Source organism: Alosa pseudoharengus, unplaced genomic scaffold (genome assembly GCF_046254945.1).
Source record: "Alosa pseudoharengus isolate Yale_2024_CS ecotype anadromous, Long Island Sound unplaced genomic scaffold, YU_APseudo_1.1 YU_APseudo_1.1_scf_11, whole genome shotgun sequence".
In the NCBI taxonomy this organism is placed as follows: domain Eukaryota; kingdom Metazoa; phylum Chordata; class Actinopteri; order Clupeiformes; family Clupeidae; genus Alosa; species Alosa pseudoharengus.
Genome location: NW_027468576.1, coordinates 14,558,884 through 14,583,282, shown reverse-complemented (window position 1 = coordinate 14,583,282; position 24,399 = coordinate 14,558,884). Strand labels below are relative to the sequence as shown.

Below are 24,399 nucleotides of genomic sequence, written 5' to 3'. Positions count from 1 at the left end.
TACACGCTATCATCACCACAATGTTAAATAAGTGCAAGATCTATATCTTGGCATGAAGTATTTGGGAATGCAAGTCATCTGAACTGTGTTTGGTAATGGCCAACACTACGAAAGTAATTAAATAATGACATAAACCAGTTTGATTAAAAAAGTAATAATATCTACTATTTCAGTTGATCAAAGCCCTGGCCAACACAGTTCTCCCACAGCTCTCTGTCTCAGGTGCTGACGGAGATATTGTGACACATTCGGTAAACTAGGTGACTGCTTAGCAGAGAGCCCATCTGTTTCTAACCATGGCTGGCTGCCCATCCAGAATAAGTCCATCAGTGTCCAATTAGCGTTCTTTCCTACATACCTGAGTCCTACAGTGTTGACCTTGCAAACAAAACAGACACTGGTGAGAACTTAACATTGACCAGTCAGTGTGTTATATGCATATTATGGCACAACATAACAAGGTTTAGCTTAATTGAACATTGTGTGTGTCTGTGTAAGAGAATACCAGTGCTGTTTGTTGTTTGAGCAACAAATAGTGAAAATGTTATAATGCTAAGCAAATACCACTTTATTGCTCCCTTTATTGGGGTCATCCCTATGTTCCCCGGCTCCTATATTCCCCGCTCAGGGTTAGGGTTAGGGTCCTATGTTCCCCGGTCCCATACAAAGCGAGGAACATAGGACCCGGGGAACATAGGACCCACGGAACATAGGTACGCGCCCCACTTATTAACCAACCTACTGTAGGAACAAAAATATCTCTTGAAGCAAGAATACTCATCTTTCATGTTTCCACTGTACATTTACTTAATACAGAATTACCGTGCTCCAAACACACACTATGTACTCATAGTTATCCTGTGAGCAAATCACTGATATTTGTCATTTAATCATATCTGAACATATCTACACATTTTTGGATGATGTTAGGATTTTAAAGACAGGATCTGTTTGAAAGACTTATTTTGATGGGACAAACAAACTTGATGGGACACACAAATTATTTGTGTGTGTGTGTTGTATAGGCGATGATGACTGTACAGTTCTTCCTGTTCCCTCCTATACACAGTATGTGGTAGGGATGTTGCCAATACCCTCCATATGGTATTGGGCAGATGCCACAGTCTGAGACACTGTGAATATAATTACAGTGAAGAAAGCAAGTGCAAAACAAACAAACAAGCAACACAAACAAACACTGGACCATGTCCAGGCCAGCCACATTACCATCTCAAGCAATGGACTATGCTCTGATCAATATGCGCTTTTCCCAAAGGAATATGGCTATTGGATCATTAATCCTGACACTGCATTGGTCCTAATGAACCATCACAATGGAAAAAAAAATCATTGACTGGTAGAAGCAATTTCATTTTGTTTGTGTGTGTGTGTGTGTGTGAGCCACTAAAATGTCTGTTTTTGTCTGCACACACACACACACACACACACATACACTGCCGTTCAAAAGTTTGGGGTCGCTTACAAATTTATATTTCACTCCAATATAGTCAGAATACCAGCTGAGATCAGTTGCATTGTTTTTTAATCAGGGCAGCAGTTTTCAGATTACAATATGTGCTTACATTGCAAAAGGGTTCTCCAGTGTTTTCTCAGTTAGCCTTTTAAAATGATATCAGATTAGTAAACAGAATGTGCCTTTGGAACATTGGATGAATGGTAACCTGTAATGGGCATCTACTTATGTAGACATTGCATTAAAGATCAGTGGCCGGTTGCACAAAGCACCTTAAGTTTTTTCCCTTAAGTATGACCCTTAAGACTTAATTTCTCCTCAGGTAAGGGATTTACGTAAGGGTGGTGCACAGAACACCTTAAAATGTTTCCTTAGTTAAGGAGAAACGTCAAGGGATTTACTGCACTGAAAGGGATTTTCCGGCATGAAAATTCTATAGTTTCCACGGAGATTGTTCAACAGCTGTAGCCTACAGCTAACTGCCTTTGCCGCGATGCCGTTAGTTAACCCACCGAACACAGTGCTTATATCTTATCATTCATCTTACCTTAATAATATTAGCGGAAATTATCCAGGTAGCAAGTAAAACATGTTCATGTAAAACATGAACTGAACAATACTAGTTGGCAAGTTAGAAATGATCCTGACTGTCATCAGTGCACCAACGTTTTGCCTAGCGAACCGAACCGAAGTTCATAGGCTAACAAGACATCCACATGAATTGTTAACGTTAGCCTACGTAAACCAAACAATAACAATACGGCATGTTTCTCTATTTGACAGAGGAAGCATATTAACAGAGAGGTTTTATTTTGAATGGTCAAAAGTAGTTAATAAACTTAATTTATCAGCATCAATTCAGTTAATAATATGGTTAAGGTAGAGTCAGATGTCCCTTAGGGTTTTCCCCTTAGTTGGACTATAAGGTCTTTTGTGCAACAGTTTAAGGGATTTCTTACAAGATAAGGACAAACCCTTAAATACTAAGGGAAAATGTTAAGGAACCCTTAAGGAGAAAACTTTTATAAGGGACCCTTAAATCAGATTTTAAGGGAAAAACTTAACTTAAGGTGCTTTGTGCAACCGGCCACAGCCATTTCTTTTTACAAGAGTTATTTAGAACATTAATGATGACATTTCTAAGTGACTCCAAACTTTTGAACGGTAGTATATATGTGTATGTGTGTGTGCAGGTGTATTTGTATGTGTGAGTCTTTGTTCTTGAGTGTTCTGTTGAATGCTCTCAGTATTATGTGTATGTGTGTGTGTGCGTGTGGAGTGGCAGGGGGCGGATGTACTTGAGGCGTATGATGCTGTTCATATGGAAATTGCAGTGGAGATAAGTACCCTGGAGAGGTGTGGACCACCAGGCTGAGATAAGTACCCCGGAGAGGTGTGGACCACCAGGCTGAGTGCTGCCTTGGCCAGAGAGCTGGTCACACGGGGTCAGGGACGACAAGCAGCTTGGGGGGTCACAAGGTCAGGGATGATGAGCAGCGTGATTGCTGTGACGTGTGTCCCGGCCACTTCAGATAGGAGTGGATGAGTGAGACGCCACTTCAGAGAGCGGACGGGTGACCTGACATAATGATGTGTCTGTGTCGGGCTATAAATGCATCCGCACCTCTCCATCCCTATAGTGGCAGTGCTGTTGTCTATGTATGGATGGACATAAGAGACAATTGGTCTGTTACCATTCGTTTGTGTTGCCTTTGTAATACCCTTTAAGGATCCTGGGTACAGCCAGCTTGAGGCACGTGTTATGGATGTCCCCAATTGTGCATTGCTGTTGAATACTGCATGTTGTGTTGTTATTAGGGCTTGATTTTCCATTAGCCAGTGTGGGAAGTCACCAACCAATAGCAGAAGGATTATCATCTGTGTAAGGAGTGCTGCTAGCCACTACTGCTAGCCACTATTGTATATGGATCTGAGGTATTCTAGGCTTTACTGGTGTAAAATATGAACAATCAAAATGGATTCTGTCTTGTTGCATGGACGATTGTGGATATATCTACAGTAAGCTGTTTAGAAATATAAACTTATTGTGCATTATGACATTTCCTTGTGTGTGTGTTATCTGAACCCTAAAATAATGTGATGTGTGCTGCTCATGTGTGAGTAACCCTGGCCTTTTTGTGTTCCAGGCTAGCCAGCAGTGGTATGGGTCAGTGTTTTGTGCGTGCGGTCACTGGCGGCTCCTTCTCCCCCTTCCACTACCTGGTGTTGGTGGGCATCTCCATGGGGGGCAGCCTGGTGCTGGCCACTGTGGTGCTGGTGATGGGCAGGAGGGGCGCCCAGCTGTCCTTCATGATCATCACAGCCCTGGCTTCCCTGTTGCAGCTGGGACTGCTCAACCGTTAGTACACACACACACACACGCACACACAAATATATTCAGTATGTCTGTATGTATGTAGCAGAAACAGGCCTTTGGGATATATAATCTTAAATCTAAAATGCTTAATCTGTTGGTGGTAGCGTAGTAACAGCAGACTATTCTCTTTTGCAGTGATTGGGAAGTACAGTCTTCGACACGACATAGGTAATGAAAACACACATACACACACTCTCTCATTTTTATTTTTAGTTCTTCAGTCTTGCTGATCTTCTCTTCTGTGTGTGTGTGTGTGTGTGTGTGTGTGTGCGCGTGTGCCAGCTCTGAGGGACACTCTGAACAGGCGCTTGTCTGTGGCCCTCTCCGTGATTGGAATGCTCACGTCCAACGCTGTCAATCACCTCAGCTTGTTCATCTGTGCTGAGATCACGCCAACTGTCATCAGGTGAGTTAGAACAACACATTGTTGTACTTTCACCCTAATATAATGGCTTCAATGTCTTACAATATGGAGAATAGTGTCTCTGACATAGCCGATGTATGCACTATGGTATTGGTATATGGTATGGTCTTGTATATGGTATTGCATCATGTAACATGGTTGAGAGTAGGAGCATGACTGTCACAGGTTGTAGCCCAAATGAGTACCCCTTCAGCACTAAATTGGTACCCAGTATGTTGAAAATTGATGAAAGGGAAATTTCTACATTGTGTCACTTTGAATACGGTCCCCCACCACACGCACACACACACACACTGCCCTCACACACTGTGCTCTGTTCCTCTGCATTGCTTCTCTATGGTGGTTGTGCTAATGCAGTGCATTACAGCCATATGCAACATTCTATTAGTAGGACGTATTTCATTATTGTCACTTAAAGGAACCATATGTAAGATTGTGGCCAAAACTGGTACTGCAATCACTTTCAAATTACTGTAGAGCGGTGTATCCCCTCCCCCCTGACTCATGGTTGCCAACCCAGATGCCGAAACACTACTGACTTTGTGATTAGTAGATAGGTAGAGGGTGGTGCATCAGGCCAAAACACAACATGACATGACAAAACACAACATCAACATCAGTTGAGGGCTGCAACTTCACTTTTTAAATGACAATATCTTGGCCGGACTACTGTTGTCAGTGATATAAGTATTTGAAATGAACATGATTTCTTAATATCTAGTGACATATCAAGGCCATTTTATGATTCATTGAAATACATTTCTTACGTACGGTTCCTTTAATGTTGATCAATGTAATGTCCTATCAGATCTGACACATCTTTGCTGGATCTATACACGGGTTTCCCGTTTACCAACAAAACTAGATGCGCACGCAGCCGTGGGGCAGAAGACGCTTGGTGGCTGTCCACAACGTTATAAACTTAACCTAAATAGTCGGCTGCTGTAAGCTACAATCAGATTTTTTTGTATACCCCTGTTGTCTCAATGATAATAACATCTCATTTCAGACTATATTTCAAAGTTTGCCATTCATTTGCATTATTAACATCGTATTTTGTCATTTTTGGCGAAGACATGCATTCCGTTAGGGATATTGAACATATTTAACATTCTCTAACCATTGTGATTTCGAATTGGTGCAGTTCAGCACAAAAACTGATTTTATTCCTTTGCTCTTTTGCATTGCTCTATGGTGCTTTCTGCCTCTTGGTTGCGCATGCATGTTTTCGTGACGTTGCATAGAAATCCATGTATGGGTTGTGGCTGTTATTGCCCTCTCCTTAATGACTTTGAGTATCTCAATTAAATCATTTGGGTACATTGATTTTGTTCCATGTTTTAGGTCAAGTTATTTCTCATGGATGCTTGCTAGGTATACAGTCTTTGCTCGGCAGCAGTAATGCTACTGTTTGGCATTGCTCCTCAGTAGGGTTAAGCCCTGATGGGGGGATCAGCTCTGTGACCTGTAATTTCCTGTGTCTAGCAGGAAGTGCTCCACTAGTCTGTTGAACTCTACCGCAAAGAGTAGATGTAATGCTTAGGGATGCACTGATTGTGAAATTCTGGGCCAATACTAATGCGATATTTAAAATAACCATTTGGCTGATAACCCATGCCGGTATGTTTTTGTTTGTTTGTTTACTTCAATTGTTGTTGTTAATTATACCCTTTAGTCGAAAGGAAGCCATTTCCAAATCTTTCAGGCTTTCACAGCACCATCTGTGAATATCCCAGTCAACACATAGCACAACATTTCTTAGATTCAACATAACAGATAAACATCAGTCACTGTCATTAGTAAATGTCAATGCCGATATTAGTCAACTAGGCCAAAATCGTCCGATACGGATGTTGGACAGATATATTGGTGCATTCCTAGTGTTTCCCCTCTGCCGTCACATGCAGAAAGAGACGCAACACATATAGTGTCAACAGTGACAACACCTGATCATGATTCATCTGACTGGAAGGATTAGCATGTAGGTGCTTATGTCAGCAGAAGGTGGGCTAATCCTGTGAGCGTCCTGTAGAGTGAAGAATTTTAAGTTCATGTTAAGGTTAAGACTATTTCCTTGTGTATTGTGTAGACAATATAAATAAGACAATACAAATTACTTAGTAAAACAACATGTTCGGGAAGCCATGGATTAGTTGTGTTCTGCTGATGGGGTCATGCTGAAGAAGGGTTCTCAATCCCATTCATTACAATTCTGCATGCTCCCTTATCCACCACAGACACTGCAGCCGTACACTATTGGCAATGTCAGGGGCAGGGATGTAGTGGAGGGTAAACACAAGTAAACGCAGTTAATCCACCTCTGAAATTTCAGAAATAGAGTTTATCTTATTAGAGTTTATACACCTCTCAAAAGAGTTTATTCACTAATTGCAACTTTTAACATTAAAAAAATCACACTGTATTATCCATATCCACAATATGTACACTCATCAACACTCTAGGAATCATTTCATACCATTGGTATTGTTATAAACATTGGACAATAACCTCGACCATCATCAAACTTAGGGGCGGCCGGGGCCTACTGGTTAGCGCTTCGGACTTGTAACCGGAGGGTTGCGGTGTAGGCAGCTCACTGTGTCAGGATTAGTGTGTGCTTCACCTCACTGTGTGTTCACTGTGTGCTGAGTGTGTTTCACTAATTCACGGATTGGGATAAATGCAGAGACCAAATTTCCCTCACGAGATCAAAAGAGTATATATATTTATACTTATAGAAAACGTGTTCTGAATGCCGATACTGCATGGCGCAGTCCACCTTACCGTGATAACAGAATTCATAGTTTACCCACCTCTTATTTTACCACTACACCTCTGGTCAGGGGTGTCCAAATTGTGCTTGGCCTGCCTTGCCAGTCTTAAACGTATGTCAGCCACTGGGAATTTCGGCCTTTTAAGGCAAATTAATGTGCTTAATGTGCTCTACATAAACAAAAGCAAAGACTAATAGTACATAAAAGGGACCAAACATGTTTAAAAAATAAAGTACATTAGAATTAATAATAGAATTAATTAATAGAATTAATAATACATAAAAGTCATAACATAGAATAATTAAAAGACATAAGTGTATATCGACTTCCGATTACTGGAAAAAGACTAATAGTACATAAAAGGGACCAAACATGTTTAAAAAATAAAGTACATAAATTAGAATTAATAATAGAATTAATTAATAGAATTAATAATACATAAAAGTCATGACATAGAATAATTAAAAGACATAAGTGTATATCGACTTCCGATTACTGGAACATAGCCAACAACTTGCTGGCTTCGTCACACTTCCAGGTCACACTTCTAGGCTATTGCACTAAATTTAGCTACAGTACAGACCCAAACAAAGCCTGAAAAAATCATTGACCATCAGACTCTTGTCTGTTTCTCAACAGGTTATTATTAAAGGAGACATAGAATGGATGAATTGAGTATTGTACTGTGTTCAAATAAACTCAATTGCAATTTTACAAGCCCAATTAAATCCAAATATTTAGGCTGGGTATTGAAATGGTCATTTTGACCAAATGGCGCCCTCTTTAGTAACCACAATTGAACTACAATTGCTTTGTGATATTTGACATCAGATGTAGGCATTTTTCTAATTCGCCATGTTTTAGTGGATTTTCATATGAAGGAGGGCACAACCATGCCTCATGTTCATGATGGCTCTTTTTAGAGAGGTTATGCACAACCTCTCCTAATTCATCAAAACCAAGACAAAAGTGGTTTCCATTCTATGTCTCCTTTAATGTGACAAAACCCATGTCCGCCTTTGATTATCTATCAGTAATCCTTGGTCATCAGACCGTTTCTCAACAGGTTATTATTAATGTCCTCTGTCCACCTTTGATTATCTATCGGCACACAACCAGCATACCCTTTATGAAACTCACACAGATTGTCCCGTTTTGGCATAAAGAGTAAAAGGAATGATGAGCGCTCTAATGAACAGCATGTGGATGCTGTGGAGTTCCTCTCAGCAGAGATGAACAGGCCTGAGACACAAGTGAGAAGCTGGGCTCACCATGGAGCACTGTCTGGGGCACTGGCATACTGACAACAATATGATACATTTCAATTTCATGTGAAGTGACATAATGTGACTTTATTTTTGGCCCGCGACACTACTCCGATTCATTTTTGGGCACCCCTGGTCTATATTGTCCATATCAGTGACTACCATTTACATCTGAAGAAAGCCTTTGTGCTCTACTGTTACACAGAGAACAATTATTTGTGGACCCGCCTAATCAGAAAGGGTCACACTGTTTTTATTAAAGCTTACTAATGGCTACTTATTCAGCCTTTCTCTTTTGTAATATTCACTGTCTCCCATTGAACTAATTGTGGTGCATTTGCAGTATATTAGTTATATTACTGTTCGTGCTTTGGTCAGACCTTTGCATACTACTACATTACCCAGAAACACATGCACACTCATGTTTACCGTACTCCCATACTTCTATGTGTAGGGGCGGCGCTCTGGGGCTGTTGATGGCGAATGCAGCAGTGGGCATGTGCGTGTCCGCGTTGGTGGACCTGCAGAAGTTCCGTGGCTTCTTCCTCCTGAGGATCATCCTCACCTGCTCCTGCCTCCTGTCAATCATCTGCATCCCGTTGCTCCCGGAAACCACTGGCCAACCGCTGCCAGAGTCGATGGCTGAGGGGGAGGGGCTTCTGCGCAGGCCCCTCCCTTCAGGCGAGCAACACCACCTCCTCACGAGGGTGGAGGTCGCCGAATACTCCCGTGTGGCGAACACTCCGATGCATCGCCAGGGAAATGACACAGCCAATGGAATAAGGACATCATAGGTCAAAAACAAATGTAAATATGGACTCCCCCAAACACGTTATGGGCTCCATGAGTGGACTTCTGCTTCGTCTTACAAAGACACTCAATCATGAGTCTCTCTCACACACACACACACACACACACATAAACATATCTGTATGTTTGTTGGATCATGAAAGTGCCGCAAAAAGACAGGATTTCAACTTGCAGTTCTCATTTCCAATAATCAATGCAGTTCAAGAGACAGTAAATGTTCAGTCTGAACATGTGGGCAATACTTATAATAATATTTTGTTGTCCTCCACAGGATAATCAATTCTGTAAAACACACACACACACTATCAAAACAGTTTGTACCTAATGCAGCATAACTCAGGATGGATCATGAACGCAGTGTGTGTGTGTGTGTGTGTGTGTGTATGAGCAATAGACCCTTGGTTCACATCAGGAGGGTGTTTCAAGTAGGTGGAAACCTTAGTAATTTAAGTCAGGGCTGTAGTACGAAGCGAGGTAAATGGCTAACCTGGGTAACTTTGGGAGTAACCACTGAACTCTGCACTGAAGAGCTATTGTTTCTGAAGTGACGTGCTTTTTGGAGACCAGTGGTTACTAGTTACCTGGGTAAGCTTGCTGGGTAACCTTGCTTAGCCATACAACCCTCATATGTTGAACTTCTTAACAGAAGAGCAGTATAGCCTCATTCTCCCAGCACATCAAAGCCTATAAGGCTCTTCTGTTAGGTCTACCTTCTACTGTGAGAACTCTCAGAAGGGTATACTACAAAGCAAGGTTAGCGGCTTACCCAGGTCATTTCAGGAGTTAACTGCTGATCTCCAAACAACAAGTCACCTTAAAAACAATAGATGAGCATGTTGTTTGGAGATCAGCAGTATTGCAGTATTCTTTTAGAGATCAACGGTTACTCCCAAAGTTACCCGGGTTATCCCGTTACCTCACTTCGTAGTACAGCCCTCAGGTTTGTAACCAAAACCTATAATTGACCCCCCCCCCCCCAGAATAGTTTGATAGAACTAAGGGACTTGATGGATACATCCATGTTTTATTTTGGAAGGGATTTTAGTCTCACAATATCTGAAGACATTTTGTGAGTGATTTTTAAGAACAGTGACTGACAAGGCAGTCACGCCATGGACAACTCAAGTGATTATGCCATCGCTGTTTATATGTTTGTAAACTACTATTTTTTTGCACTAATTTCATAAACACAATCATGTGGAGTGGTTGAGAGGAGAGCAAGAGTGTACAACACGTATGAGTTTGTCAGCGTCCGTCTGGCCATTGACGGTGTGAAACTTAACCTGAGGCCTTGCTACAAGGTACAGACACTGGGTCACACCTATATGTGTGTGAGTGTGTGCGTGTCTGTGAGGTCTTGTTTGTTTATCTAGGAAGGTGGCAATGAAAGGCTGCTACTCGGCCTGAGGCTACCACATTGCGTTATTGTGGGAACATGATTTTTAAAAAACAAAAACATTCTTCAGAACCACTTTTCATTAAAGACTTTTTTGTAGACTGTGTTGCTTTGTCTTGAACACAAAAATGGTAAATTGTGTGTGTGAGAGAGAGAGACGGCTCAGGTGTCATAGCTCCTGACCAAATGGATTCCCAGCACAGAGAGGCACATACATGATCACAACAACCACACCCACACATTCTGTATCCATTCATTTTATTAATTAGTAAAAAACATGGCAGCAGGACAGGAGTTAAGTACAGAAAAAAAGGAGATATTTAAAACTTTTCAGGGTGAAGCTCCAGCTCTTTCTTGATTCTTTCCTCCACCAATAGCGACAGCTGGGCCGGGCAGCCTGGCAGGTTGAAGCTGACGAACACCTGCTTCTTTGTGCGCTTTGCTATGGAGACAACATATTAACAATTAAGGGGCCAATTGAAAAATACCAAGACATGATGAAAGAGGTAAATTAACGCCTGTAAACAGACATACACACACTCCCATCCTTTCCCCTGTAAAAACACATCAGCTAAGAAACAAAGGGATAGGCTGTTTATCACTTGTTTCAGGCAGGATGGTTCAAACATGTGCACACTTACTCAGTCTTTGTGCAAGCGTGCTAGATGAAGGGTCTGCGGGATCACCCATCACTAGACTAGACAATGGTGTAGAGTCCTGTTGACAGAAATAGTGGTATTATGCACATAAGAAATAGGCTTATCATTGATGCACGCATAGGCACACAAATATTAGAGTAAGTTGCAACAAGCCTATAATGTTATTGGTTACATTTCTCCCTTTAAGCTCCAACCAGCTGAGATCCTGGTTTGAGTAGTAGGATGCTCCAAATCCCTTTATGTAAAGAAAGTTTTTGACTGGATTGTTATACTGGGCCGACTACACAAAGCCTACAAATTAATGTATTTCCTCCAGTAGTACAAATTAATGTATTTCCTCCAGTAGTATTTTGTCTAATTGGTGCATTCGATTTTTTAACACTTACTTTCTGTCAGTGACTATAGTCATTGCTTTCTGTACATGGTTCAAGCAACTATGACAATGCGACTTTCACTTTAGATCTAATAAGTTATGTCATTTTCTGACACTTGGTTAGGAGGCACTACAGTTTCGTTACTCACAAATTTACTGCTCATGGACACTGCGAGGTTGGAGAGGACGGGGGCTGTGCCAACCCAAAGAAAGAAGCCTCCGTCCAGTTTCATCACATGGAAGTGCACGACCTGCTCCATCAGCTTCTCGCTGAAGTTGTGCACCGAGATGCTGCCTTCGGCCGAGCCAGAGGCACATTCACCGTTTTCGGTGGTACTCATATTCGTATCATGCACAGAATTGACTAAGGAGAAGACCTTAATTTCTGTATTTAGTGAAGCTCATCTCACGTTATGTCACTAAATCACACATTTTCAGTTACAGCACCTCAAACATGCATGAGCCGCTTACACCTTCCTCTGTTTACTTCCTGATTGTCGCTGTCGGCTACCGGCAGTTAGCGCCATCATCTGGCTAGGAGGACAAAATGAAGGTTGGACCAAGAACTCGAATCTCTTTTAGTCACAGAACATAATATTAATTCGCCCCGATGAAGGCCAATATGGCCGTAAAGCGTAGGCCCATGTGCTTTTAACCAGTTCTTGCTATGTTAAATTAAAGGCTTTTTAATACTTTTTCAACTTCAGAGTGCCTCTGTATTTTCTCTTTTTTGGATAACATTAATTTGTTCAGTTTATTTTAGGACATATGGAAATGACACATTTGAAATGGTCAGCTCATGATAATTCATGAAGCTGACACCTAAAATGTTGTGGCAATTACTTTTGTTTTACATCCAAGCATTTTAGGCTTGCATTTTTCAGTGACTGAAGCATTATTACGAGATAACTGTGGTTATCTTTAGAAGACAAGATTTCAAGACTGAAGAACACTTTCAGATACAACTGCAGAAAGGCCAAGCAAACACTCTCGTATGACTCAGAAGACCTTCAGGAAGATCTAGGCTACACAGGTGTTGCGGTGCACCATTCTACTGTGCAGTGCTGCTTGCACAAACAGGGTAAACCTAGATGGGTCATGAGGAAATGGACATTTGACCATCATTTTGGAAATACATACCAGGAGCAGATGAAATGTGCTTCACCTGTGCTATCTGACTACATAGTGCTTCTGAAGAAAAGAATCAGCATTTGAGCAGCATTTGCTGGAAGACCCTTTGACTGGTAAGCATGTACAGTAGGTGGATCTATAGCATACATGGGCAACATACGGCCCGCGGGCCTTCCTTGACCGGCCCGCGTAAGGTCCGTGAAAAAACAATAGTCAAGAGCCTAGCATAGAGATAATGCACGCAAATCAATATCGTTGCTTTTATTTTGAAAGCGACTGCTATTTGTACGCCCATACGTTTGTGCATGGATGCATACGATGTAAACACCCTCACTGATGTGCTGCATGGTGAATAGAATTTATGCTTCTGCGTCGACACAATGCAGTTGCCTGTAAGTCGGCGTAAACCTTTCAAAGTTTTGTGTCTCTTATGTCTGCGTCGCTCACCACCGCAAAGGTTGTCAGAACGAACTCCTGCTGTTTGTTGGAGATACGAAGTGTTAATTTCAAAACGTTACTGGCAGATAGACAGTTTACATTCGGATAACCCCGTCACTGTAACCAAAATATGTCTGAGTTTATTTGCAAAGCTTATGTTAGCGAACTAGTATGATGCTACTACCCACAGGTTGCTTGAAGCAGCCGGCTCAACACACAGGGCGAGTTGACCAATCACAGTTTTGTGCATAAAGTTAAAGCAAAAACATAGCCTACATTTTTAAAATACTTTTCTTTGTGCATGTTGATTAACTAATGACAGCCTACTATTGTCTGCTTCACATTTTCATAGTCTAATTCTGCATAGAGTTAATTTAATGATGGTAATGATTTAATGATGAAATATTGCTGAGTAGGCTATTGATGAAATGGTGGCACAGGCCTATGGTTGTACTGACTCATTCACATTTTCATGGCCTAGCCTAATTATATAGATATTGTAGTACTTTTTTATCAGCAGGTCTTGTAGTACTTTTTTATCAGCCTTTGAAAACTGAAAAAAAAATGTCAATGTCAAAAAATCATTTTACGAGAATGAGGATTAAATACTGGACATAGATTAAATAGCCTATTGCTGTTTTTCCTTGGTCTCCCTCACATTTTCATCTGTTCTTACGAGTAGTAAACAAAACCATATGATTTACTTAATGTTATACAAGAACAGAATAGAATTGGACAGAATTGAGTTCAGACTTCAGTTTGGTATTTTGGGTCCGGCCCTCCTCAACAGTCCCAGTTTGTCATGTGGCCCCTTGGGGAAATTAGTTGCCCACCCCTGATCTATAGTGTTTAGAAAGTGTTTCTTACATCACATTGGGGCAGCCGTGGCCTACTGTAGTAGGCACGGCTGAAGTGCCCTTGAGCAAGGCACCTAACCCCTCACTGCTCCCCGAGCGCCGCTGTTGTTGCAGGCAGCTCACTGCGCCGGGATTAGTGTGTGCTTCACCTCATTGTGTGTTCACTGTGTGCTGAGTGTGTTTCACTAATTCACGGATTGGGATAAATGCAGAGACCAAATTTCCCTCACGGGATCAAGAGTATATACTTCTACAAGTTTACTACAAGTTCAATTTAATTCCTCCATTTAATTCCGCTAATGGATGTTTACAATGGTAATCCCCCCCCCCCCACCACCCCCATCATGAAATATCAAGTCACACAGCACAATTATTATATTATAACAATTAAACAATACTTTAAATAGATGAATTTAGTGTCCAGGCCACACCAGGATGACTGGACCCCTCATGCGTCAGCTGCTTAGCAGTAATGCAACTGCTTGGCACCAGTCTTGGGTGGCTGTAAGCCCTTTGGTGAGGATCATGTCTGTGACCTGCGGCCTCACTCCTGCAGGAAGTCCTCCACCAGTCTGTTGAACTCAGCAGCAAATCGCAGGTGCAGGTTGTGCTTCCCTTCTGCCATCACATGCAGCCTATGTATGACCAAAGACAAAACAAACAACGGTCAGGCTGTGACATCATCAGACACAAAACTAATAACTAATCTGACCTGACTGATTAGTCCCATGAGTGTTCTTGTATCAGTGGGAGGTGGGCTGGCTTATCCCTTTGTGTGTGTGTGGTGTGTGTGTGTGTGTTTGTGTGTCATAATTTATCACTCACTGTTGTCCAAAATAATCAATTGTTACAAACTGGGAAATGGTATGCTAAATGGTTAAATAACTGATTTGGAAAGAGAGTGCAGAGGTGAGATGATCCCAGTTAAGTGAAGAAAGCTGTTTCAAAGAATTGCCAGGAAACCTGCCTTGCACAATAATCATGAGACATTGTGTACAGTATGTTAATGTTGTAGAATACCATGGAATTATGACATACTGATTGATAAAAAGCAGATGTACGGATTGGCAATTATTCCTGAGAAATTACGGATTGCCTTCTCACTCCAGCCTTCTAGCATTTCATCAGTGCTCTTTTTAAATAGAACTAGGGTAGTGCTCACCCCATGCCACCTTCTTTACTCACCCCATGCCACCCTCTATCCCTGCCCAAATGGCATAATCATGCCCCCCTTCCCCCTGTCTCTTTAGGCTACTCTGAATGCATTCATTTACATCATTCCATAGAACCATGTTATTATACGGCTCTTCACAATGCAAGTAAAATGCTCCATTGACTTGAATGGGATTTCCGAACGTTCTAGCGGTCATTATTTCTTGGGAAAGGACCTCTGAAAACAAGAATGACCGCTGTCAATGGCAACGGAGCTTGCGCTTGGAACTTCATTCAAAAGTGAAAGCAGACGGTTGATCAGCTGTGTTCTAAAGAATGTTTGATTCAAGTTCAGCGTGTGTTGCAAACTATGTTTCTCAGCAAAAGCCACGACGAAACGGTAACAAATAAGTGTAAATAGACATATCATGGAGTTTATTTTTTCGTTTTGGCAAGTAGCCGTATAATAAGCGGGATAATGTATAGAACGCCGGTCATTATGGGAAAATAAGCCCCTTCAGGGCGAAACAAGACCCCTCCGTTGGCGCGTCGGGGTCCGGTTCGCCCTGTCGGGACTTATTTTCCCCATAATGACCGGCGTTCTATACATTATCCCTTACATAATATAGCTTTTGAATATTTGCTAACAAATGAATGAATCAATGAATGAATAAATAAATAAAACATGTAAATGTACTTTGGCCACAATATGCACAGATGTATGTTCATATGATTATAGTTAATGGTTGTAATTTGTTCAACCCTCAATGGCATAAGATAGAATAGGACACAAAAATGAGACAATATTATTAGACATAATTTTTTTAAATAAAACATATACACATAGCACCCCATCTGCAGCTCACCGGACATTAGGAATGTGTTCTGACAGGAATTGGGGGTGGAAGGAGGGCACCATTGGGTCCTTCTGGCCATGAACCACTAATGTGGGACAGCTGATCTGAGGTAACAATTCCATACAGATACTGCCTAGAGAGAGAGAGGGGGGGGGGGCACAACACAAGACATAAAACAAGACTGATCAGCAGAAGGACAGGGAGAGATAAGACAGCGGACACTGGATTATGCAGGAGGAAAAATGAAATAGCATAATATTCAGCCCTCATTCTACAGTTCTATAACAGACCACCACACAGGCTGCTGGATGTTGGACCCACTCACCCCGAGGATTGTGGGTAAACTGGCTGATGCCATCCACCCAAGCACCCCAAGTGTTTCTGAAGTACTCAGCTCCATACATCTCCTCCATTGGCCTCCGCATACGCTCACTCCAGCGTGATACGTCTCGCACTGCTACTCACACACACACACACACACACAAAACAAAATAAATCCTTCATGAAGGAAATGTCTGATTGTTGATATTTCCTCCCACATTCTTTCTCTCACTTCCTCACTGCCCCTCATTGCTATTCTCTCACAGTTGTAGATGGCGAGGTCCTCCTGGGAAACGTAGGCATTGGAGCCCCAGACCACTAGCTTCCTGATGTTAGCCGGGCTTAGAGCTGCTGCAATCAGTGCTGTGATGCCACCGTCGCTCCAGCCCAGAAGAGAAAAGCGACCAAAGCCCAAGGTCTACGGGAGGAACAGAGATGAGTGAAAAGTAAGAAAAGTAGCGTGTGGGTAAAGTTTGAGAGTTTTATAAGTTTAAGTTTTTATAAGTGTATATACTCTTTTGATCCCGTGAGGGAAATTTGGTCTCTGCATTTATCCCAATCTGTGAATTAGTTAAACACACTCAGCACACAGTGAACAAGCACACACTAATCCCGGCACAGTGAGCTGCCTGCAACAACAGCGGCGCTCGGGGAGCAGTGAGGGGTTAGGTGCCTTGCTCAAGGGCACTTCAGCCGTTCCTACTGGTTGGGGTTCGAACCGGCAATCCTCCGGTTACAAGTCCGAAGCGCTAACCAGTAGGCCACAGCTGTATAAGTAGGTAGAGTATAAGGTAGGTCCAATTAAGGTCACAAACAATCATTAGCTAAATCCTAGAGAAACAAAAAACAATGGGAATCTAGTTAAAAAGTGGGATACTCCACAAGTCATCCGGTTATGGCTGCACAATAAGGTGCTTCACAGCAGTAGGACGGTAGACTATTAATAAAAAAAGCAAAATGGAGCACACTGATTTGGCTTGCAGTATTTACTTTGTGCAAAAAAAACTACTAACATTTCCACACTGTGTCTTCGGAAGAGGTAACTACTGCAAGCCAAACCAGTGATCTCCAGTCTGCTTTCTTTATAAAAAAAATAATGGGATACTGTGGACAGAAAACAGGGGGCAGTATCAGCTCTTTGTCTGACCTGCATCAGCTGAAGACCATCTCGAGCGTCTCTGTGGAAGAAGTCGGAGGGGAAGTCTCTGTGTGGGGGTCGTGATCTGCCATAACCTCTTGGGTCAAAAGCCACCACTGTGAAATGTTTCTTATCCAAACCCTTCAGCTGTGGCCCAAAGTCTGTCTCTCCGCTTCCTGTCCAAACAGAACATGACATCATGACTAAAACTCAAGTCACCAGCCAAGTTTTTTGCTATTCATACTTGCAACGGTCTCTGGCTGAGCCCCCAATGAGCACTGTCAAATTTTGTCTACTTATGGACATCTTGCCATGAACTGTGAAGAATTGGACTCAAATCTGGACTCACGTCTGACAGCTCACACTCCTACCTCCTACTGTGAAAACATGTCATGTGGAAACAACTGGGTGTAATGTCTGATGATTCTCACCCAAAGCTCCAGGCATGAGTAACAGTGCATGGTCTCCAACCCCAGTCTGTTGGTAGTGCAGTTCCACGCCATTCACAGACTTCTTACCTGCCAATGCAGTACTGTGGATGGACACACACAGACACAAACACCTTTGATAAAGAGGTCTGACATCTGAAGTGATTGTCTCTTTCCCAAGAACTATTACCTGTGTTGTCAAAAGTTTATACAACATACACAGAGGTGACAAATCTGTGTGAGCGTTCAGCAATGTTTCAGTAGCCTACAAACCTGCCTGCGACACATACTGTAGTGTAGGTGATCAAGGCAAGTAGTGGTGGTTAATGTAAATGCATTAACTACTGCGCCCCTATGCGTTCAACAACAATACCGCAGCTGAATATAGAGTAAAGCAAGTGGCTGCGAGCAAGGGGAAACGCAATAGCCTGCGTGTTTTCGAACACACAGCAAGAAACTCGGCAGCAACTCAAGTCAGTCGACATTCGTCAGATGAGGGCTTGTGTTTTGGAGTTACAAATGCCCAATCCTATCGACCATAAGATAGTAGGTCTAGGCTATAGCGAAAGAAGGGGAGCGAGAAATCGCTTTACCAGTAGCACGCGCCTTTACAACTTCTCTGTGCAGCATTTTGCAACGTGCGTAGTCCCCGTCTCCAGACAAACACCACCATAATTGTGAACGGAAGATCCGAGTGCACCTTTTCAAACCAGGGTCCAATCCTTCCGGACCACCTTTGTGCGTTCGCGGTATGATTTTCAACACAGCTTTGAAATAATTTCCAACTTTCCCTGTGTGCAGCTGAATGATTCCAACTTGGATTTCGTCACTTTGGAAAGTGCGGAAGTTAATCGGGCACTACTCTGTAGGCCTACTGTCAGTGCAGGATTGTAAGCGCAGGTGGGGTTGTCTGCCAGAATAGGTCAAAATAAATCAGTAACATTCTCAGTGACTGTAGTCATGAATTTTGGCCATTGACCAATTCAGAAGAATGCGTGACAGCTAAACTAAAACAAATATAAGAGAAGAGATACTACTTTATAGTGTTCATGAATAGCCTATGTCTCCAAGAAGAAAATTCTACTGAGCATCTGCTGCATGGATAGGCCAATTGTACAGACAAACACACGCACATGAGCATCCTGCATCTAAGATTAGTGAGTATTGATCATCACTCAGCAATCCAGCACATGTAGCCTACCAATTCACACACAGAGCAAGTGAGAGATAGTTCATCTAGCAAAGAGGGATTTCCCCATCTGTCCCTGTGCTCCAGTCAAATAGGTTGTGCCTGCGGTCACAGAATTGTACATGCAATGAGCTACACACACACACACACACACACACACACAGGTATAACCCCACTGCACTCTCAGGTCAGTCATGCAGTGCAAAGTGTACAGTATGTGTGTGTGAGGGTGAGTGAGTGTGTTGAGGGTCTGTATGTGTGTATGTGTTTGAGTGAATGAGTGTGTTAAGGGTCTCTGTGTGTGTCTGTATTGAGGGTGGGGGGTCCTTATGCGTGCCCTTCCACATTGGTTTGGTCTTTACATTATGTAATAATTATCTGTGTATGAGAAATTATGAGTTGATGTTCTTTGCATATACTTCTCAACAGAAATGCCATGAAAGGTCCTTGGAAAGAAAGATAATGTAATCAACATGGACATGTTTTATATCATCTTAAGTATACGGTTTAAAACTACACCAAGAAAGGTTTCCAGATATCAGGGCATTTAGTTTCATATATCATAAAATCATTCATATTAGAGCTTTAGATAGAAATGACTGGAAATACAAATGTGCATACACATAGCATACACACTGTACATAAAAGTGTGTGTGTGTGTGTGTGTTTGTATGTGTCTATATGTCTCTTTCTCTTCCCCTTAATGGGGTATGGTAAAATGCTGTGCAGTTTCAATAACACTCAGTCGACACAGGTCAGTACACACACGCACACACTCCCAGAAAGTTCCTTGCTCTGACATACACATACACTTGGAACTCATGTGTGTGTTTGTGTGTGTCTTCTCTAACTGTCTTAGAAATAATAGCTCATCATTTCACCTAAGGCGCATTAGTCATACAAGCGTGTTACTCAAAGCTTGCGTTCAGTCTAGATCTGAAAGATCAATGCACTTTGTCAGCAGTTCAGTTCTCTGTCAGACGTTAAGCACGGCGATATCCTAAAAAGCAGTCTACTTCTTAAAATTATGTATGGAGATTCAATGTTTTGTCTACTTTCAAGAATGTTGTCCTCATGATCACGTATACTTGATGATCAATCATGCATGCTTTCTCTCTCTTTCTTTGTTTTCATAAACATTTTTCTTAGCGTGGTAGCTAAACCAATGCACTTTTTCATACCAATGTGAGCGTATTACTTGAATATGTGGTCACAGTATGTGCATAATTGTATATGGCTTGATAACCCCAGTGTTGTGCTTTTTTTTCTCTGTTTTGGTTCTTTGTTCAAGCCACTGGTAGCACATGGTGTGCTGTGAAGGAGAGTCTTTACAGATGACTGGTACACCATGTGGCACATTTACGACTACTGCCAGCCAACTGTGTATTGCTACTCATGTCTTGTTGTGTCATTTTGGATAGGCTTGGTTGTTGATTGGCCGTTGTGGCAGCACTTTATCCCTGCTGAAAAAAACAGCTCTGGTAGCTGGTAACCACCTTTGGCTGGTCAGGCTGTTTTTTTTCAGCAGGGATACCTTTACGGATGTGGTGGGTTTGCAACTTACACAGGCCAATTGTGCATTGTTGCCATGTGTAATCATGCTGTGTGTGGGCTTGATTGTTGATCAGCCACTGTGGGGAATTTAACACCTCCCTGCTAAAAAAAACAGCATGACCAGCTAAAGGTGGTTTGCTGGTTGACCAGCTTGTTTGACCACCCTATGATGGTTGACCAGCTAGACCAGCAAATCTCTTGCAAAAAAATACCTTCAGCTGGTTTACCCAGTTTACGATGGTGATTCAACTGGTTTTGCTTGTCGTACCACCTCAAGCTGGTAATTTTAGTTGGTGTTGCTGGTCTACATTGCTGGTTTAACTGGCCATTCCAGCTTATGTTGGTCATTCTAGCAAACCAGCATGACCATCTTACGCCAATAATGTCAAGCTGGTCACCAGCATGACCATCTTACACCAGCTGTATCCGACATGACAGGCAGGTCACACCAGCTTTCTCAGTTGGTTAGCAAAGACCAGCAAGAGCTGGAAGAAAACCAGCAAAGACCAGCTAAAACCTGGTTTCTAGCTGGGTTTTTTTTTCAGGAGGGCTCTCCTGTGTATGTCTGAAATGTGTTTGGTTCTTAACATTCAGGTATGTAAAAACACTTTACATCCATGGATTCTTGCTTCTGAGTAGATGTGTATAAATGTGTGCAGATTTTTGTGCCTCTTTGTGCAGGTGTGTTGGTGTGCCAGGGGAATACAGTGTAGTGCTATGTTCATGTGTGAGTATACACATACCCATACATTTGGTGTGTGCGTGTGTGTGTGTGTGTGCAAGTGGGAGGTATACTCACGTTGGGGTTTTGTGGGGGCGTCCCAACGCTCTGCACATACTGCCTCCCACGAGACTTCGTATGTGTGTGCGTGTGTTGAGTGTGACTGTGTACACGCCTGGTTTTGTACCAGGACAGGGGAATTACTGGGAACGCAATCATGAGCATCATTTTCTATCTGTCTCTCTGTGAAATGTGAGTGACTTTTATGTTTAAAGCAGACTTGCAGACGACTTCCCTTGAAATGTGTAAGGACATTATAAAGCAAGCTGAGTGTGTGTGTGTGTGTGTGTGTGTGTGTATAAAACATTAGTGTGAGTGTGTGTATAGAAATGGGAACTAGTGTGACTGTGTGTTTACAAGTTTATGGGAGATTGCATGAGGCCTCAGGAACTTTGTAACCATCTTACACATGAACGCTAAAAAAATACCAAGATCCCTAAAAACCTTCCACATAAACTTAAAAGATTTACCCCAATCTTTTCCTTGTAACACTTCCCTTCACGTTGAACCATAAAGAGGGGGTTGATGGATCTGACAGACTGAATGGTATTGATGTTGGTATCTGTGTTTAGGTCAGACAACTGGTGTCTGATCATTTGACCTTGTCTGACCTCCCCACACCAACACACCTGACAGATACATCTTCTCACATAGACAGATGTGCTCACTAGTACACCAAACACACACACACACACAAACACACAAATATACACAACCCAAAGTTGAGCTTCCTTTTGGAGAGAAGATTTGATTAAGGCCTGTACTGTTTGTGGCCTTGGGGCCGAGAGTTCGGACTCTTTTAGCAACACTGTTCTTCCGGTGCTTCTTTCAGTTAAACAAACCTGCTTGCATCTGCTCAGATGCGTGCGTGTGTGTGTGTGTGTGTGTGTGTTATGCTGTTGTTGGGTAAAAAAATCTACCACCCATGCCCCATAGGCTTGACTGGTGGGCTGAATAGGTAAGATCCAATCTGATTGGTTGTGAGTTTAGTCTCTCTCTCGCCTCTCCAACAAACACACACACACACACACACACACACACACACACACAGACACACACACACTACACATTAATGTGTGACACACAAGAAGCTTGTCAACTCACCATGTTAAATATTTGGTTGTTGGTTGACAGAGCATTTGTGTGTGCACTTGTTCCCGTTTGGGGCAATGATGTGTATATTCACTATAAAGGTTTCTGTTTTAGCCACTCCTCATCGACACATTTATGGGCTACATCAGTTCTCCATGGCTTGGGTATGACGTGAAGTGCTGTCAAGAAACATCACTGTGTGTGTGTCATTTTGTAGATGTGTTAGTTTGTGCTATAACATAAATGCATATATTTTCATTGGTTGACCATAATGTTAATGTTTTGACAACACTGCAACATATGAAAGAGTTGCTGTTTCAAAGAATTTGAAAAGTGAGATCACTCAAAATTGAAAGTTCTCAACTCTCATACCAAACAGAAAGCATTACACAACAATGAAATACTGGCCCGACCTCACAGAACAAGGGAAAGTGTCGTGTGTGTGTTTCAGAGAGCTACTGACCGAGAGTTTGAATAAGAGAGCGTGTTTTATGATTTCGGTGGAACACATCTGGGAAGCTGTGTGTGTGCATGTGATGTAGATCAGAAATTCTCAACCTTTTGGGGGGCTAAAGCATACCAAAGTTCGAACCAACACACCAAGGCACACCTCCTTATGGTTACTGATCACAATGAATGTCACACACACATTATTATGGGCTATTACCAGGGGTAGTCATTTTCATACGCCCATAGCTTTTCTATACATACAGTTTTCTGTTGCTATTAGAGCAGGCAGGTGAAAAAGGGGAAATTAATTACGTTGCTCTATCTTGTTAGTAATCAAGGATCTTTGCTTATGCCTGGATGATATGTGATATGTGAACACACATGGTGCAATGCATGTGAACAATATCAAGAGGTCAAAGAGATAGAGAACATGGGCAAAATGCACCATTGACATCAATATGTTTTGTATAGAGCTACCACAGGTTACTCTATACAACCACAGGCGGCAGTGTGGTGACTCTATATAAAACATATTGATGTCAATGGGGCATTTTGCCCATGTTCAGGGTGGAAAATAAAAAAGAAAGATTTGCATAAGACAAGTCAAATTGGTGTTTTCAAAAAGACGGGATCATGGAGAATAAAGAAAAACATATTTAAAAAATCTTTGTATATTCCCACAAGGTGTTTGGGTGCTCTGAAAATGATAACCAAAATTATTTTTCAGACTTGTGAGGTCTGCTGTTCAGACCCTGAAGGGATTTGTTTTCTGTTCATTGGTTTTTGTGAGAGTGTTTCTACTTATCTCAGTAAGGAAAATAAATCAAGAGCCTATGTTGAGTACAAATATGTCTTCTGAAGGCTTAAACAGAGCCCAGCCAAAAACTCCAATAAAATTTGTATCAACTTTGAGGGACAGCTATGACCATGCAGGATTATCCAGACCAAACGTGACGATTTTGCTACATACTATTCCTATGTATGTACCAGCATGCAAAATTTGAGCCTCCTACATGGTTTAGTTCTTGCGCTATGGCCTTGTGAACTTTGACAAAAAAAAGAGGCCGAACAAAATCGACACCCCCCTCCCCCTGTAAAACTGGTTGTATCTTGGAAAGTATTGATCTTACATAAGAGTAATTTTACAGTGTGTCTCCTGGGTAATATAGGTACACCTGGTAATTTTTTCAGAATTTTTTGAGACCTAAGTGCGTGGGCCCTGGTTGAACTGACGTGGAATGACCCCACTGGTAGCGCATGTTGTGCTGTGAAGAAATGTGTGTGTGTGTATGTGTGCTGATCCATAAACCATTGGCAGATCCTCTGGTTGTCACCTCACCAGATGTCAGGTCGTGGCCTAACTGTAACCCTAACCATTTCCAGTTAACCTTGCCCACTCTCATCCGTGCTAAAGTTTCGGTTGAAGATGTGTGCATTGTTGTGAATGCGATTCGGACCT

General features: G+C 42.1%; 3 protein-coding genes across 3 annotated transcripts in view; 1 reads left to right on the top strand and 2 right to left on the bottom strand.

Moving 5' to 3' along the window:
* The window catches only part of LOC143117507 (solute carrier family 22 member 23), a 12,421-nt gene extending 3,313 nt beyond the window's left edge, over positions 1-9,108 (top strand). The window contains exons 7-10 of the mRNA XM_076279255.1: positions 3,622-3,833; positions 3,987-4,019; positions 4,134-4,257; positions 8,769-9,108. Coding sequence (XP_076135370.1) covers positions 3,622-3,833; positions 3,987-4,019; positions 4,134-4,257; positions 8,769-9,108 — 709 coding nt within the window. The remainder of the gene's footprint in view (positions 1-3,621; positions 3,834-3,986; positions 4,020-4,133; positions 4,258-8,768) is intronic.
* A 1,653-nt stretch (positions 9,109-10,761) lies between these two features.
* psmg4 (proteasome (prosome, macropain) assembly chaperone 4) lies at positions 10,762-12,046 on the bottom strand. Its single transcript, XM_076276591.1, has 3 exons — positions 11,702-12,046; positions 11,162-11,237; positions 10,762-10,962 (listed from the first exon to the last, which is right to left on the bottom strand). Exons 1-3 carry the CDS (start codon positions 11,891-11,893, stop codon positions 10,841-10,843), a joined length of 390 nt encoding a protein of 129 aa, XP_076132706.1. The 5' UTR covers positions 11,894-12,046; the 3' UTR covers positions 10,762-10,840.
* A 2,271-nt stretch (positions 12,047-14,317) lies between these two features.
* bphl (biphenyl hydrolase like) lies at positions 14,318-18,664 on the bottom strand. The gene is made up of 7 exons (XM_076276576.1): positions 18,468-18,664; positions 17,878-17,978; positions 17,456-17,622; positions 16,573-16,726; positions 16,313-16,444; positions 15,997-16,120; positions 14,318-14,613 (listed from the first exon to the last, which is right to left on the bottom strand). The coding sequence occupies exons 1-7, from the start codon at positions 18,545-18,547 to the stop codon at positions 14,523-14,525; spliced, it is 849 nt and encodes a 282-aa protein (XP_076132691.1). The 5' UTR covers positions 18,548-18,664; the 3' UTR covers positions 14,318-14,522.
* Between the last annotated feature and the right edge of the window lie 5,735 nt (positions 18,665-24,399).

What these genes read in the sequence shown, in the direction of transcription:
- bphl (XM_076276576.1), bottom strand. Translation starts at nt 18,547, where the DNA reads ATGGTGGTGTTTGTCTGGAGACGGGGACTACGCACGTTGCAAAATGCT. An exon ending in ACTCATGCCTGGAGCTTTGG is followed by an intron (nt 17,623 to 17,877) that starts GTGAGAATCATC and finishes CTGTTTGGACAG; the next exon opens with GAAGCGGAGAGACAGACTTT. An exon ending in GAACACATTCCTAATGTCCG is followed by an intron (nt 14,614 to 15,996) that starts GTGAGCTGCAGA and finishes GGTCATACATAG; the next exon opens with GCTGCATGTGATGGCAGAAG.
- psmg4 (XM_076276591.1), bottom strand. Translation starts at nt 11,893, where the DNA reads ATGAGTACCACCGAAAACGGTGAATGTGCCTCTGGCTCGGCCGAAGGC. An exon ending in TGTCCATGAGCAGTAAATTT is followed by an intron (nt 11,238 to 11,701) that starts GTGAGTAACGAA and finishes TTCTGTCAACAG; the next exon opens with GACTCTACACCATTGTCTAG. An exon ending in CACGCTTGCACAAAGACTGA is followed by an intron (nt 10,963 to 11,161) that starts GTAAGTGTGCAC and finishes TTGTCTCCATAG; the next exon opens with CAAAGCGCACAAAGAAGCAG.